The 17,526-nt window shown below is 42.9% G+C and overlaps 1 protein-coding gene across 1 annotated transcript; it reads right to left on the minus strand.

The window, feature by feature from the left end:
- Positions 1-5,130: 5,130 nt before the first annotated feature.
- Positions 5,131-16,657, minus strand: aldh16a1 (aldehyde dehydrogenase 16 family, member A1). The gene is made up of 17 exons (XM_085351275.1): positions 16,403-16,657; positions 15,110-15,209; positions 14,855-14,981; positions 14,611-14,768; positions 14,448-14,525; positions 13,713-13,900; positions 12,992-13,150; positions 12,750-12,908; positions 12,423-12,579; positions 12,199-12,274; positions 11,843-11,948; positions 11,419-11,552; positions 11,151-11,324; positions 9,992-10,196; positions 9,704-9,889; positions 7,951-8,076; positions 5,131-7,812 (listed from the first exon to the last, which is right to left on the minus strand). The coding sequence occupies exons 1-17, from the start codon at positions 16,490-16,492 to the stop codon at positions 7,639-7,641; spliced, it is 2,397 nt and encodes a 798-aa protein (XP_085207401.1). The 5' UTR covers positions 16,493-16,657; the 3' UTR covers positions 5,131-7,638.
- Positions 16,658-17,526: the final 869 nt, after the last annotated feature.

Genomic DNA, 17,526 nt, shown 5'->3' on the forward strand with positions numbered 1-17,526 from the left:
ACCCAAAGGTTGACCCAATTGTGTCGATATATAACAGAAAACTTTTTAAATTGCATCTTTAGGCGCTTTGTTACTTGCAGCCTGTCAATAAAACACATACTGTGTTTCCACTTCTTTTGTTGAATCAATGAAAAATTCCAAAAACAACCTGTTTAGACGGGCATTCGTTCTAACCAACAAGTACAAAAGAAGAACACTTTTGCATATTATTGTAGTTAATGGTTACATAAAAGCAGCATAAACTGAGGCAGAGTTACGCCATAAATCTAACACGTGACATCCAAAAACTGCTGATAATGGTGTTTACAACCAAAGAGTTTCTTATTGCATTGCATTGCTCAACACCACAGCACTGTTGGCAGACATTACCAGCAATAGTAGAACCTCCCAGGCGGAAACATTACTACTGCTGGGTAACACAAAACGAAAACTAAGACATGTATACACATTTTTGTATTAGTCTGTTCATGTAAGAGTATTTAGTATTTAGTATTTATTTATTTATTGTCATTGTCAAGAACAATGAAATTGCGTTTGGGGCTTCCATACAACCCAAAAAAAGAAGAAAATAATAAATACCCCTTAAAACCCAAGTGTACATATTTAACCCAGTGTGACTCCAATGCAATAAGACAATCCTTAGCAATAATGTTCGTAGAAATTCAGACAAAGACCTGAGAAACATGACAAAATACAACAATGCAACCCATTCAATATTATTGTACTGTGAGATATGATATCAGATATGATAGTTATCTATTTAAGAAAGAGGGGGGGGGCAGGAGGGGGAAGAGAATAAAGATATGATGCACCAATGCAGACCAGTTCATTGCTATTAAGAAGTTGGATATGGTTATTGTCCGTGAGAGGGGGGCAGAGAGTTCAGGAGCCTCACAGCCTGTGGATACAGGCTGTTGGCCAGTCTGGATGTTCTGGCCTGTATAGACCTGTACCTTCTCCCTGAGGGCAGCAGATGGAAAAGGTGGCGCGCAGGGTGATGTTGGTCCCGCAGGATACTGTGCACCCTCCTCAGACAGCGAGTGGGGAAGATATTACTGATCTCTGGCAGAATTGTTCCAATAATTCTGCCAGCTTCTTTCACCACCCGCTGGAGTGCTTGCTGATCGGCCTTGGTGCAGCTGGGGAACCACACTAGAAATCCATACGTCAGAACGCTGCTGATGGCACAGTTGTAGAAGTTCAACATCAGAGATCTGGGAATGTGTGCGCTCCGCAGTCTCCTCAGGTAGTAGAGGCGCTGTTGGGCCTTCCGTACAACTGAGGTGATATGGTTGCCCCAGGACAGGTCCTCGGTCACAGTTACCCCCAAGAATTTAAAACTGCTCACCCTCTCCACCGCCTCACTGCCAATGAAGAGAGGCAGATGGTTGTTATGACCCCTCTTCCGGAAATCTACAATGATCTCCTTGGTCTTTTTGGTGTTTAAGACCAAGTTATTGTCGTGGCACCATGACTCTAGTTGTTGCACCTCTGTCCTATAGTTTGTCTCATCATTGTGAGTATCGTGTTAGATGAAACTTGTCCTTGAATAGTCTCACTGCAGCTGAGGTATAAGTGTAACACAACGTCACATACTCAATCCTTTCTATGTAAAGTGCATGTAGAAGTAAATCCACTCATGATATGTTTTTAATAGAAAGCCCAAAACACATACAGTAAGCTTTAATATTCATCTTCATGTAATCATAAATATCTCTTCTGTACGTTTATCTTTAACTTGACTTTGTCTTTACATCAAGTCAAGCACTACAAGACAACACCTACAGCGGTGTGAGCAGTACTTTTCCACTGTGCCCGAGAGACCTGCCAGTCTGAACAGGTGTGCTGGTAATCACGTGTTCCCAGCACGAGGACGGAGCCTGCATTTTCTTTGCTGCACCCTTTCAGCTTCATTTTCTAATAATAAAATGAATGAAAGAACATCACTAGACTTGCTTTTAAGCAGTTGAAATGACAGAGAAAGCCTACTGATCTACTCTTTCTTTCCCAGTGAATAACTTCCACCATGTCTGCTTGTCTTAGAGTAATTGATACCTTCCTGCACACTAAGGAGAACATATGTAAGCCTTTTGGCTGAACGTGTCATTTCACACACAGTGGCAGTCACGTAGGCCGACACCGCTTGTCTCTAAAATATGTCTCAGAACAGGTTTAGTTCTCCTTATGATTTGCTGTAGTGTGTGATTTTAGCTGACACGTAATGTACGAGAGTAAACAATACCTCTCTCAAACACATCAATGATATTGCAAAGGTTACATCTTATTAGTTTGACACATTTTAAATAGTGGTACAAAATTATGGTTTTTTTTTCAAGGTACAAGAAGGAGATAGTTTTGTTACTCGCTATCTACACAGTATATATGTGTTTGCACATCTGTAAATAACTCTCCTGCCACGATGTTGGAATTATAAAAGCAAATGCATGTAACAAATTCTAAGGACGGATTTATTGTAGGACAGGCCATTAATCACACTGATGATTATTAGTTATGACTTGTGGAAACATGCGTGGGATTAAATAAGCGTTTCCTTCTTCTTACTTCGTTTTGAAAATGTTGTTGTTATTTTTTCCTTATGTTTCCTTTTGTTTGTTTGTGCTTTTTTTGTAGTTGCTGTTGTGTAATTTTAACATGTTCAAAATAAAGCCACATTACATTTTTAGCATAGTTGCAAGAGCTAGAGACATCATTACATAACACATTCCTCAGTCAGAGAAGCAACACTTGTTTTTCCAGAGCGTCAGAGCTACAGGTGTTACATATGATGCATTTATACCTGTAGACGTTTAAGTTGGAGCTGTTTTAACTGTTTTATTTGCCAATGGGCACAGCAATCATCATATTCTATAAGATTTGTCAGTAGCGGCGCTGTCCAATCAGGACCATGTACTAATAAGAGACATTTTCCATGACCTCAGAAAAAAAAACTTAAAACACCTCTACATATATTTCAAGATAAAGGAAAATGGATTCGGAAAAACATAAAGGTGTTAATTTTGTCAGAGTATTCAGAATCAGTGGAGAAATTTGTAGTTTTTGGTACAGAGCAAGGGTAAGAAAACTGCAATCTGAAAAGTTATAAAACTGTTAAATAAATAATGACCTGAGTAAAGACACCAGTTCCTGTGTCATATTAAGAAATAAGGAAGTAGACATAAAAAGTTCCATAAAATGAAAAAAATCAAATACATGTTGTATTTAATGCCAGCCCAATAGATAGCTTTGTGTTCACATGGCTTTTATTTCACTCAAGTCTTATAACTAAATTTCATCCTGCAGTAAAAATGATTGTTAATAAAAGGCTTTCACAGTATAGAGACAACAATCACATAAGTTAGTGTTCTGTGAAAATGGAGGAACCACAGAGCTGAAAGGAAGGAAGGACGAGCTAAAGACAGATCCACAGTCACTGCTCACTTATCATCGTACTAAAAAGCACTGTAAGCTGTCCTGTGTTGACTGTACTTCACCAACACCTGCAACAACACATAAGCACTCGTCATCAAGTGGCTACACTTGCTTTGTTTTCCACTCTCATGCTTAACAAAGATGACAGAGCAGTTCAGACAGCAGCTTTGCCATCTTTATTTTGTGCACTCTCGTGTAAGACGATGAGTCCGGGTTGTACCATCAGGTTCAGCTGAGTGTTGTGCGATGTCATCGCTGTGAGTCAGCATTCTGCAGCCGCCAGCACCCGTCTTCCTTTTTCTCTGTTCTGCTTTTGTTGTCACAGGGCCGTGAGAGGGAGGACACCTCGTGATCGCATCTCATTGTACGTTTACCTCAGTGCTCTGCTGGATGGGACCGGTTTGGAAAAACGAACAAGGAACAGAAAGTGTGAACGAAGGAACCAAAAGTGTACTTGAGTTACCGAAACTGTTTTTGACCAGTTATCTGTGTGAACTAGTAGTAATTAACGAAAAGAACTGTATTCATACTTTCTCATGTTTGTTAGGCACATTTGTTCAACTCATGTAGGCATGTAGACGTGGTGAAGATGGTTCGCTGATGTTCAAACCGAGGATCAGAAAATGTGATTTACTCTGAATGTGGCACGGCTGTTGGTGTCAGACTGGCTGGTCCGAGTATTCCTGAAGCTGCTGACCTGCTGGGATGTTTCCAACCAAGGTTTATTTAAAGGAAAGAAGATATACAGTGAGCTGCAGTTCTCTGGGTTAAAATGCCATGTTGGTGTCAGAGGTCAGATGAGAAAAGTCAAACTGCTTGAAGTTGACAGTAAAGCAACAGTAATTCAAATAATCACTTGCAGAATAATATCTCCGAACACCCAGCATGTCAACCCTTGAGCTACAGCAGCAGCAGACCACACCAGGTGTCACTCCTGTCAGCTAATAACAGGAAACTGAAGCTAAAGTTTTTGATGCATGCATCCAGCAGGATAAACTATTTCACAAAGCTCAGGTCATCGCAAACTGGTTTCCTGAGCATGACAGTGAGTTCACTGCACTCAATATCAATCCAGTCGAGCACCTTTAGGATGTGGAGGAATGGGAGACTAGCATCATGGACGTGCAGCTGACAAACCCATCGTGTCACATGGGCCAAAGTGTCTGAGGCTTGTTTCCTGCACCTTGTTGAATCTGAAGAAGTAAAGATGTTCTGGAGACAAAAGGGGGCCGAGTGTATATCACCAACTCACAACGGTTGCCTCGAGGCACTTTTACAAAGGAAAAACGCTACAATAAGAGAGAAAACTAACAATCAGAAGCACTTGGATACAGTGGAAAGAAAGAACTCCCTTTTAACAGGAAGAGACCTCCAGCAGAACCAGGATCACAGTCACAGTGCCACAATCAAACATATGAGCCAGTAGGTTTACAATGTGCAGTGGCGGCGCTGCTGTTTTCTTATAAAAAATAGATAATGCAGGAAGCACATTTATATTTCTTTAACCTATTCCATGCATAAAATAATTTGAGACGCTGATCAAATCAGTAGTCCGGATTTATTCATTTAAGAAGTGTTGATGCAATACGTGTAGCAGAGAAAAACAGCTTTCAAAGAATCTACAGAAGAATTCTGCAACAGCACAGACAGCTGTAGAAACATAGCTTAAACATTAGAAGCTAGAAAAGCTAATTTGTGAGTAATGGGAAAAGAAATAAAACAATAAATATACATTTCCAGATAATCGTTTTCTTTAAATATTCGTTTTTAAACAGACACACTTGACATTTGTTTGTTTTATTTCACAATGTGAATTTGGAAACAAATGAAATGTCACTTGGAATGTTTTTGCACGACAGAGTCAGATTTGACCTTTCATGGCTACAAATTACAGTATTAATGTACAGCAAAAGACACATGACACAGGAAGTTGGATCCATGTACTGCTGCTTTTTGTTTGTTTTGCTGAGTCACTGACAGATCTGTAAGGCTGACGCGGCTTCTAGTTGCAGAGTATGCATAGTTCCCCCCAGCTGAGATATTTCAATGGAGAACTCTTTTCAGTGCAGTTAAACTGGACTCCCTTTGGTGTGATTTGATTGCTCAGATGCGAACAGCATAATTAGCACCAAGATGCAGACCATAATTCTTTAGAAGCTCCAGGAGTGCAAACTTCAGCTAAATGCTTGTTATTCTGACACCGGGGCAAATCACACAAACTGTAGCTGCTTCTGGCAGCTTGAGAATAAAGCAACATTTTAGCAAACACGGCCGCTCTGTGGAGTTCAGGGTTTTTATACGGGGCACTCACAAGACCGTTCTGAATGAACAGTGGACGACAGAGATGCAGTCCAAAATTTTACATTTTGGGTGGACACTTTTCTTTGGAAAATATCATTAGATTTTAAGTCGAAGGGCTCTGCACATTTGATTTGTAGTAAACCAGTAAGTAAAGAAATACATCATAGCTCCACAGAACATTTGCAGGCATGAAGTGTGCAGGAGCCGCCTGAGTGGTGCACTGCGAAGCTCGATTAAATCCTCAGTCAGCGATGTTGAGCTTAAAGAGTTTCCTGTGTCACAAAAGTTGCTCTCTTTCTACTAAATCACCATGGTAACTTATGCTGAACACAGCCCGGTGCTTTGGTTTAGAAAGATCCTGAAGTAAAACATTTTCTCTGGATCCGTTCTTTACAGCGTGTTTTAAGTACCTGCATGATTGTTAAGCCAGACTTTATTAAACTGACTGAATGAAGGCCAGCTGTAAAGTTACAGAAGTGCAAACTGCAAAAAAATGAACAAATGTTTTTATACTTCATTCAAATCTGCTGCCTAATCTTATGCACGTAGCTGGATTTGCAGCTACGACAGGAGAAAGCTGAGAACCAGCGTCGAGGTTCCTGTTATCTCCAACTGGGCTTTTAGGTTTTGTCAAGCCAGCGAACACAAACAACGGCTAGCTATGTTGAAGCCTCTGATACCCGCTGCTTCCTATACGTGTAAGGTTCTGTTGTAGTTAAACCGCACATCTAATGTGTGTTTTAGTTGCTGTTTAGAAACAGGAGCCACAAAGGGTTTTTTCGAGGACCTCTCAGCATACGTCACCAGATTGGAAGTATTTTTTTGGCTTTTCTCTCAGAAAAACTTTAGTACATAAGTGTTGCTGTATTGTCAAAAACAAAATAAAAAATATATATATTGTTCACGTTTATCTGTATTCACTCCTGATCACTGAGAACTACCTTGTGAGCGCCCCCTGCTGTGACCTTTTCTGAATTGCACCTCATTTCTGTCTGTCTTAACTTCTGAGCAGGAAGTGGAATGGCCCCCACAGAGCATGCTCAAGCCCATAACACAACTTTATCTATTTAATATGCACTGACCCTGCAACACAGGCGCAATAATCTGAGCCAAAGTTCTCCTGAGGTTTGTCACGGTTCACGTGGATTATTCGTTAACGTGGAAAGAAATGTGAACATGACCTACTTTGAAATAACTTGTGATACCTGATCAGACATGTGAGGGTTAATTAAAAAACGCATAACAGAGGTAGAAAATCAGCAGGGTTATTATCATGATAGCCTGTTATGACTAAAATAAAGGAATTACTAAAGAGCAGCTGTTGTTAATAAACCTGCAGGTTTATTGTTTTGACTAATCAAGCAAAACGTTGCAGTAGTTCTAACGGATGTTACTTTGGCTAGCATTGTTTTTTATATTTATTTAAAAACCAAAATGACAAACTCAACAATGAATCGATTCTTCTGACGGGCAGCTACTGCTCTGCTCGATAATCTTCAGTAAACCGACATACATTTAAATGAAAACAGTGAAATGTTTTTAGGGTCTCTGCATTGACCGTCACAGGGACGTAAAAGGGAAAAACCTTTCGTCTTAATCACAGTGAATCGCCACATTTTCCATTTTAGGATCATTTTTAAACCATGTTGGCAACAAAAATCAGCTCATAAGTCAGCAACACTTAACGTGTGAGCTGCATTGAATCCCTCGTCTGTCTATTAAGTGCTTTGTGTCAGCCATTCCTAATATAATCTCAAAATGTAATTTAACATCTAATGTTTTTGCTTTTAAAATCCCTCCTCCCCTTCTGTCGCCGTCTGGCCTGTGATGATTTCTGCTTTTTCAGGTCACAGTCAAACGCTCCACGATCCAAACTGTAACTCTGTTCCTTCTTCCTGCCGTTCTGTTTTAAGCTGTAGGAATCCACACACTCTTCCACTGCACAGCGCTTCTCCACATTTCTTCCAGGAATGACGGACGGCACCGAGTCCAGTCTAGCTCCCCGTCTTTCCCTTCCTGGTCCTCACACAGGCGCAGGGTTTTTAGTGGACTAGTGCAGGTGTACTGGAGGTACTGGCAGCCCTGCAGCAGGAAATCAGAAACAGTGAAGTGAGTGTAGGCGATTATATGAGGCAGGCCTAATTTGGGAGAAGGAAGTCAATCCTACACTCAGGAGCTCAGTTTAATGCAAAATGAGTTAGCTAAAAGAGTTAGCCTCACCTCAGCACTGCCCCAGTACCAGATGGCCTTGATGACACTGTGATTAGCCAGAGCCACAGTCAGCTGGTCTCGACTTCCTGTAATAACGTTTACCAGACCTGCTGGCAAGTCCGAGGACTGGAGCACCTGAGAAAGAGGAGAAGGAAAAGGTGCAATAAAGATAACAACCGGTTTTTATGATTCACGGTGCTTTTTAATGCAGGTCAAGCTGAGGAAACCGAAGACTTGCTTCAAGTCTGCAGTCAAGTTTTCATCTTAAATGAAAACAGATCTGCACACAAGTTCACACTGACAGCCTCGTGATCGACTGCAGCTTAAGCTGCGCTGACCAAGCACTTTTAATGCTGACCAACTTAGAAAAACTGACTAGGCTAGAAACAGGCCCGCAACATTAAGGTACAATTTAAGACTTTCAAACTCTCCATTAGGAAGCATTATCTAACCAACAGTCCACTCACCTACGTCTTTTTCTTTCTTTTTTTTGCTTAGGCTGTACAAAAACATTTAGGCACCATGTCTTACAATAGCAGACCAACCAAACATGTTCTGGGGGAACCCAGAATAGATGCAACACTGAAAGGATCTGGAACTGCACATAACTAAAACAATCATGACACTATAAGCAGACTTTTCTAAAACCTTTGCACATTATTTCCATTTGAGTAAACAGCTGTTCTTTCCAAGGTTTGACCTGATTAAAAACATCTTCAGAGCTTCTTTGCAACACGTAAAGCAAAACACGTGCACGCATGTTAGACGTGACCTGACAAGGTCAGCCGCACAGAGCTGTGCAGATTTAGGGATTACCCTCAAACAGCTAGGTGCAGACATGTAACACTCATCCGGTGATGATTTATTTCAGTTCAATTCATTTCATGTGTTCAACGCATGAAGACTCCTTTATCCTCGGCTCACATCCCTTATGCCTGCACAGCCTGTCCTCAAATTATTATTAAGAGGCTAACACTTAGACAGATCACTATTTACCATCACACCAACAGCCACTTTAGAGTCACATGTTAGCTGAGCCACAAGCTCAGCTTCATGGTTGTTAGTATGCTCGTTGTCGTGACCGGTGATCAATGGCTACGAGGACTGTTCACAGAGCTGGTGAACGGCTGTAATCACAGCGCAGAATGACATACTGAGAGACTCTTCGTGTAATTGGTCTCTTTGACTCCCTGCCCAGGACGTGCACCTCGAGTGTAAACAGAGTGCAGCGTCCTGAGCAATGTGAGCAAACTGCTGCAGTAAACGAGAAACGCCAGCAAACGTGGCGGTGGACACAAAATGGACAAAAGCCTTTATTACTATTTTTGCTTAACGGCGCTTCTTATCACGTCTGACTGGCGTTTCTGCGCGTGCATGATTATGTCATGCTGACGACTGAATTTAAAGTTAATCGACATGCTCACACAGGTGCCCGCGCATGTTTAAAATGGCTGCAGGGTGGCGAGCCTTTCCTCTAGAATGACAGCAGCTCTGCTTCTGACCCACACAGTGTACTGACATTCATACAAACCTGGGCAGACTTTTCTTTTTGTGTAGACTTTTCTATTCACTTGTACAATCACTAGTTTGACCCCGAAGTTAAGACGATATTCAGGTCAGCTGCCTCTGAATAACAAAGACGTATTGCTTCAGTTCGTGTTACTTTTGTTCCACCGTGTTTGACTTTGTGTTCCGACTGAAACATGCAACTTCTTTCTAAAGGTTCCCTGCCACTTGCCACGCAGCACATTTATACACTTACCTTAATGAATGCCAAGACAGGCAGTGGATACTTTTGACTGGGGACCATAATAACAGCATTGCCTGTGGCAATAGTTGCCCCAAGCACGGTTACCATGGAGAGGAGGGGATTGTAGTCAGGTAGGACGACCCCCATGACTCCCAGGGCTTCAGGGATGGAGAGAGCGGAGCCAGAGTTTGGCATGGGCTGAAGGAGAGGGAAACAACGAGCGATCAGACGGCCTCAGCTGATACTTTTCTATCATGTTTCAGCATCTTTAGCAGCTTTGAGTAACATGAAAGGTCTCACCAGCGCTCCTCCCTGGACTTTGTCACAGTAAGCGGCCCAAACGCTGAGCCTGGTAATGCTGAGCTCCACCTCCTTCTCAGCCTCGTCCATTGACAGGCCGGTCTGTGTGTTGATTGCTGCAGCTATGTCCCGCCTCTTCGCCTCAAGGCCCTTGGCCAGAGAGTAGAGTGACTGGGCACGTGCAGACGGGCTCTTTTTCATCCAGCTGTAAGAGACAAAGGCATTCAAAGAAATACAACAATAATAATATAAATAAAACAAAAGCCTGATGCCATTTGTTGGGATTTATGTGTCCGTCAGGTTAAGCTTCATCACGTGGATAAAATCTATCAACTGTTAAAGACTGCCGATGAGTAATGGCCACACGTCCTGCTTCACAGCTTGTGTCTGTCAGATTTCAGTGAACTCTGTAAGCAGTTTGTGTCGAGTTCATGACTCTGCACTTTGTCTTCTTATCTGTTCCCACAGTCAAGTTGTACATTGACTGATGGCAAACGCACACAGTAACCAGCTGATAAGAGCAGATTAAGAACACAATGTTCTACATGGAAGGCTCAGAGGACTCATCTACATGTTGTGTATATGGAGTAAAATGTAACAAACAACATTAAAGTGGATCTACGCTGCTCAGTTCACTCTCCAGATTTCTGCTTTGTGACTCTACTCGTCGAACAGCCTCGTCTGACTCCAAGTTAAAAATATTAACATTTCTTTAGTGGCTCTGTCGTAGACGCAGAACTTCATTTTAAATCCTTCAAGGTCTTAAATAATCACATCTTAAAATCCTCATATTACCGTAGTATACCAACAAAGCACTCTGCTCTCAGACCGGCAGTGTCTCAATGCACAATCAGCTTTCAGCCCTTCTGTGGAAGCAGGTGCAGGTGTGGGTCTGGGAGCTGAACCCCGTCTCCACTTTAAGAAAAGACTTGAAAGAACCTGTGAAACCATCCAGAAATACTACAGGGATGATTTGTACCTACGTCATTACTTGATGGCTTTTCCACTAATATAGTGACTACATCTTGGAAAATCTGTGCAGTTTCATAAACTCTCAACAGCATCTGTTGTGCGAGTACACAAACCTCAGTTGTGTTTGTGGTTTTTTTGAATGACCTGTACGTGTTTGTGAACACGTACACGTAGTTTGCGCTCTCACCCTGGCTGGACTTTGACAGCAGCCTCCACAGCATTGCGAACGTCCTTCCGGCCCCCGTCTGGGCAGTAGGCCAACAGACCACCACTACCACCTGGTGGCTGCACAGCCACACTGCAGCCAGACACTGACTTACATGCTTTACCAGCAACAAACTGCAGGTGGGACTGAGGGGCTCTAGAAAAACGAAAGAAAATGTAATGATGCGATTAGTGCTGTGCAACACATTTTTCCTGCAACATTTACCAGCTATAATGCTTCACAAACATACCTGGCAGGGTCCGACTCAGCAGGAATGATAGGTGGGGACGTTTCTGTTCCGAACTGCGTGTAGTCCATGGAGACGGGAGAGGAGCGAGGAAGAGGGGGGGAGGAAGAGGAGGGGCGTAGAAACTGGTACAGACCCTGACAGGATAAAGAGGGGATATAACTATCGAGTGATTTATGTGGGCGTGTTTAGTAGGGATGTTTTGCACTGCAGGAGCTGGTGTCTACGGAGCTGGAGACCAATAAGAACCTCATATCTAAAGACCGAGGTTATTAGTGCTGCGGGGCTATATGAGCCTAACAGAAAACACTAAACTAAGGACGGTGAGACGACACCCAGGGGACGTTGAATTCAAACATTGAACTACAGCAGCATGTGCAAGCAGTGTTACTGATCCAGGCTCTGTCGGCCTGTCAAAACAACAAACCTCCTGTCCTCCATCGGTGCAGGTCCCGCTGTCTTTGTGACCGGAGACGGGCAGACAGGGGTCACAGATGGAGTGGGAATTCACCCACACAGAGCCAACTGACAACCTGGCAGGACACGAAGAAGAAATATTCATTTTAAAGGAAATAAATATGAATGTTAGTACTAAATGGACAGTCACGAGATGTGAAGCCGACCATGAAAGTCAATGTATTCGCTTTACACCGAGCACAGGTGGTTGTGACGAAACGACTGTATATGAAAGTAAAAAGAAAAGTCAACAAAGAAACGAAGAGAAGGAGAAAGAGGAAACAGACAGCAGAACAGAAGGACAGAGAGCAGAGAATGCAGATGCACCTCTGAGCTGTCTCCAGAGCGAGGGTGAGGTCTTCGGTCCAGATGGATGCTGCCTGACCGTGAGGACTGTGGTTCCCTGCACAGGGCAGAAAATGTTACTCCGGCGCCTTGTTCAACACAGGCCCAGGTCTCTGATTACGATGCAAATGCAACCCTTTAAAAAACCCTCAAACCTTATTCACGTTGGTGTCTTATAGGAGACGTTTTCACATGAAGCTTCTTACCAAGAGTCACGGCTTCTGTGTTGCTTCTGAAGGTCATGAGGGGCAGCAGTGGTCCGGGACAGGGGTTGAGCACACATGGTGAGGAGGGGGCCACCCCACAGAGCACAGTGGAAGGATACTGGGCACCTGACGTGGGATCAGCACAGGACTGAACCAACTGAGGAGAGATCATTTAAAACTGCTAGTTATGGGCAGTAAACTCAGAGGAAATGAAGACAAAGTGGTGCACACCATCAGCAGACGAGTCTAAGGGAACCTTCAAGTTCGTTGAAACTTTTCCTGGATTAACATTTTTAAACCCTGATGTCTCAAAGTCTTCTTACTAACCGTGGCTCCCAGCTGCTGAGCCTCCTGCACAGCAGCATCCACCCGTTCCCTGTCTGCCTCACTGGGCAGGGTCACACATTTCATCTTGGCCATTCGCAACCGGAGATGGGCAACAACACTGTCCACCACACTCTCCTGCACACACAACACCCAGAAGACCTGCAGGCAGAGGGGAGTCCCGTCAAACAGGCTCAGGGATGCGTCGCTGGAATAGGAGTTACCTCGTCGCTCTATGAGCGTACCTCTTTCTTCTTCCTGAAGGCGGCCTCCATCACCTCATCCACGGCACTGTTAATGTCTGCCGACTCAAAGATGATGAAGGGACAGGTGGAGCCTACGCACGGTGACACCGCCACAGGAACTCCCATCCCTGCTGTGGCCTTACACAGCATCACTCCGTCCTCGAAGAGCAGGGAAACATTTTCTTACACACAGCTCAACCATTTGGACTCCATTTCACTCACTCTCACAAAAACACACACAGTCGTGTTTTCATATCTTAGTGGGGACGTCTAATTGACAATGCTTTCCCTAACCCTAATCATCAAAAAGCAATGCCTAATCCAAACCTCGCCTAAGCCTAACAGTAACCCTGACACCAAAACCACATTAAGAGTCTCAAAAATGCCCTCAAACTCGAAGGGGCAGGCATTTTGTCCCCATAAGGCAGGGGTGTCCAACTCCAGGCCTCGAGGGCCGGTGTCCTGCAGGTTTTAGATCTCACCCTGGGTCAACACACCTGAATCACATGATGAGTTCATTATCAGGCCTCTGGAGAACTTCAGGACATGTTGAGGAGGTCATTTATCCATTTAAATCAGCTGTGTTGGCTCAAGGACACATCTGAAACCTGCAGGACACCTGCAGCTCCGTACCCCTGCCATAAGGGCTGTTGGTCCCAGTATAGTAACATTCCCATTTCTGGTCCCCACAAAGACATGCAAACATGGCACACAAACACACCTCCTTGTTGCCGCAGTAGTTGACGTAACTGATGCTGTGGTTCTGGGCCACTTTGACACCCAGTGTTATGTCACTTCCTGTTAGCACATTAAGAGCCCCAGCAGGAAGTCCTGCTCCTGTAAAAAGCTGAGCCAGTAGTAGTACTGGGGGGGCCGTGCTCTGACCGGGGACAACCACCACAGAGTTGCCTAGAAGGAAGAAGCATTCATTTATACCTCACAGCTCCTCTGACACCACAAATAAAGATATAAAACCTAAACGATTAAGATGATAACAAATTACAAAAAGAGATAACTGGCTTCTCTCTCATGACTAATCTTAAGCTACACATCTTTGGCCTTTGGATGAATTTTCTGGTATTTAATAAACCATATAATTTATTAATCAACTAAAGCATGAATCGATGAATATAACCACAGGCTGCAGGGCTCTTTGGTGGTTGATGAGAGAAGTGCTTTGATGTTTTTCCCATATCAAAGATCTGGATACATTTGATAGTAATTAAGATCTAACAGCGGACCACAAAAACCAATTCTGAAAAAGTTGGGACACTGCAGGAAAAGTAAATAAGAACCAAATGAAGCTCTTATAAAATAGTATTTCATCCCAAATGTTTAAACTGAGACATTTCAGTATTTCACTTTTAAACTCAGGTATTAAGACGATTTTGAAATGTTCAGATTTGATGTTAGAGTCAGATTAGGGTTCAGCTACAAACATCAGTGTGTGTTTTACCCATAGCCAGTGCTGGCAGGACTTTGAGCAGAAGAGAATAGAGAGGACAGTCTTTCGAGGTCACCACTGCCACCACACCTGGAAGATAAAAAATAAGAAAAATTACAAAACACCACAATAAAAAGACTGAGAGCATTTTGTAAAGATAGCTGAATTCACTTACCCAGAGGTGTCCAGTCAGTGAGGAGTGTGTCTCTGAGCTGCGCCCAGCTGCTGTAGAACTGCAGCAGCCTGACCAGGGCGGCAGTGGCGCAGGAGGCCTCACAGAGCTCACACAACTCTGAGAGACACTGGCCGTGCTGCCCGAGGACACTCACCAACCTGTTAGAGGACAGAAATTCATCTTTATGTTAAACTGGTGGCTCAAAAACAAAGCAGCGAGGTGTGTGAAGGTGTGTTTGTTGGACCTGAGGAGCACTTTGGCCCTTTGGTTGCAGCTCAGGCTGCTCCAGGACTTGAAACCGTTAACAGCAGAGGAGGCACACTGGGAAATATCAGCTTCTTCAGCGCATGCTGTGCTGCATACAATACTTCCTGGAGAGCAGGCAGGCAAAACACTGAGACCATCATTATCATTAGGATGTTTGTAAAAAGTCTGAAACACTGACTTGTAATGAAGAGGTTTTAACTTCTGTGTAACTGTGTGCTTGGGCTGCTCTCACCTTTAGAATCAGCCAGGGAGCAGCTCCGCCCGTCTGCTGAACAGACAAATTTACCGTCAATGAAGAGACCCAGAGAACGGGAACGATGCTCCAGCCAGGCCTGATGAAGAAGAGAGGGAACAGGGGAAGGATCAGCTCCAGAACAGAGAGACCAACACTCCCACACAGATTCAGTTTTGTTAAAAGGTTACTGCAGATTTATGAAAATCCTTGAATTAAAATAAAAAAGTCTTGCTTCCCTTTTATCAAACCGTGCCTGTATGAGTACAGAGGATGAGGATGCCGAACATCTCAGACAAGCTGTTATCTGGAGTCTTACAGGTAAAGGAGGCCCTTCTAATGTTTTTGCAAATCTAAGCATTTGCATATAAGAGATGTGCATTATTTTGAAAATAAGAAAAGAAAACTACAGTCTATCGTGCTCTCAACATTTTAAATCCACAACATGTTAACATCGTCATTAGCACACTCGTGAAATTATGGCCTGCAGATGAGCAGCACCCAAAACCAAAAAAACCTTTTTACTGGTTGAAGAGACCAATATACATGGCAGTGACTGATAAAGGCGGGTAGGCAAAGTGAAGAGTGTCAGCTATTTACAGACTGAAGACCAAAGTACAGAGCTCAACTCTCTGCAAAGCACCAACGGCATTTTTTAGCAGTGTGTATTAACTGAGCCGTGGTGCTGGTACTATGGTCTCTCATGCGCTACATGATGTGGGCTGTCAAATGACAGCATGCTAGTGGTTTGAGTGCTTCTCCAGTAATTTAGCACTCTTTGTAAACCTTCAATGTCCTGACAGCCACAAAAACCTTTACACAGCTGTTTTTACACAGCTGTTTGCAGATTAGCAATCATAGACTGTACACAGAAGATGGGAGTAGCCAGCTGATTTTACTTAGTTTTAGCAGGCCTGGCACCATGAACGAGGGGTAAACCTTTATTGAGAGATCCCATCTTCTACATTTGGTATTTGGCAGAAGCTCCTGTTAAACTCTTTTCAAGTTCAGGTAAAAAGAGGAAACCCCTACAATGTTTTTCACGGACTACGGTGGGATACGGACATAAAAAAACAATCTACATGAACAGTAATCCCTCGACACATTATAATGTAATTATGTGTCTAGTTCTGTCACATGTTTGTCTTGTGAGGTACACTGGGCTAACGGTTAAGCAACTTCACGAGTCCAATAACTTATATATAGGTATCCGCTAACTCCGCAGCACAGCGTGCTGTGAGTAAGTTTAGTTTCAAAGCAGTCTCCGAATATGAATCTGAACGTAACCTGTACCTGTGCAGTAGCAGTGCTAGAAGTTGCTGCTGGCCCGTACTCCATGCTTTGGAAAATCTCGTACACTGTCTTGGTGCTGCTAACAGCCATAATAAGAAGAAACCACTGTGGGAGCAAATCTCGCCGTCGCTGTGCGTGGTCGTTCTTGGATGGAGTTAGGAAGAATACGAAGAGAGAAAGCTGGCAGAAGGGGAACTCGAGCGTCACTCCGACTCTGAAAGAAACGTGCTAGCTTCCCTGAGCTGCCAGAAACGCGCAGATCGATACGTGAGAGCGAGAGGATTCACTCCTCCCGACTTCCGCTATTGTGTGCGCTAAGTTCACGAGAACGCAGATAGACCTTACTAGGATGTATGGACACTGAGAAAATGAAAATAACCTTTTTTAACTTCGTAAAGCACAATCAATCCAGTTTTTAGTTTTAGTTTTTTCAAACTCATACAAATTATTGTAATAAAACGTGTGACATAATTTCAAAATAAAGCCTAATTTCCGGTGTTTGTACCAAAAAATGATCGTCTGCCAAAAACTGATTTTTGGTATTTGCCAAAACTGATATATAACTTGTTGGTCTATAATATGTGAAACATATGTCAAATGTATCCGCCATGACTGATATCAAGTCATCTTGAGCCACAAACAACATTATTGTAACAAGGCAGAAGCTGCAATCAGTTTTTGGCAGTGACTTTTATATATCCTTTATTTATCCAGTTAAGAAAATCTTGTTGGCATTAAAAATGTTTTTTTAAGGTTAATCTGCCCAAGAGGACAGCAAATATTACAAACAATATCACAATAGTTCTGTAAACATATTTTAAGTGGACAAAAAGGACCGGATTGGTTACAATATCAAAGAGTTATAAAGATACTTGAAAAACATGTAAATTTTAAAGTTTAGATTTAACCCCTGTGTAAACCCTGTTCACCGAAGTCTATTTACCAACGTACGTAAAGTTTAAAACACACACACGCACACACGGAAACATTCGGTCACGTGTCCAGTCTGTCATGTAGCTAAATAAAATAATAATAATTTAATTTTAAAACAAAAAGTGATTTTGAATGATTAAAAAATGAAAATCAATGATAATAAATGAGGGGCAATTCGCTTTAAAAATGAC

This window comes from Diplotaxodon limnothrissa, linkage group LG4, assembly GCF_057381915.1.
Source record: "Diplotaxodon limnothrissa isolate DT_005_m linkage group LG4, D_limnothrissa_male_GT1.1, whole genome shotgun sequence".
Taxonomy (NCBI): Eukaryota; Metazoa; Chordata; class Actinopteri; order Cichliformes; family Cichlidae; genus Diplotaxodon; species Diplotaxodon limnothrissa.

Excerpts from the sequence above, each read along its gene's own strand:
- aldh16a1 (XM_085351275.1), bottom strand. The coding sequence starts at position 16,492 with ATGGCTGTTAGCAGCACCAAGACAGTGTACGAGATTTTCCAAAGCATG. Across the intron at positions 11,553-11,842 it reads GCACCGATGGAGGACAGGAG|GGTCTGTACCAGTTTCTACG; the intron begins GTTTGTTGTTTT and ends TTATCCTGTCAG. Across the intron at positions 8,077-9,703 it reads CTGTCTTGGCATTCATTAAG|GTGCTCCAGTCCTCGGACTT; the intron begins GTAAGTGTATAA and ends CCTCTTTCTCAG.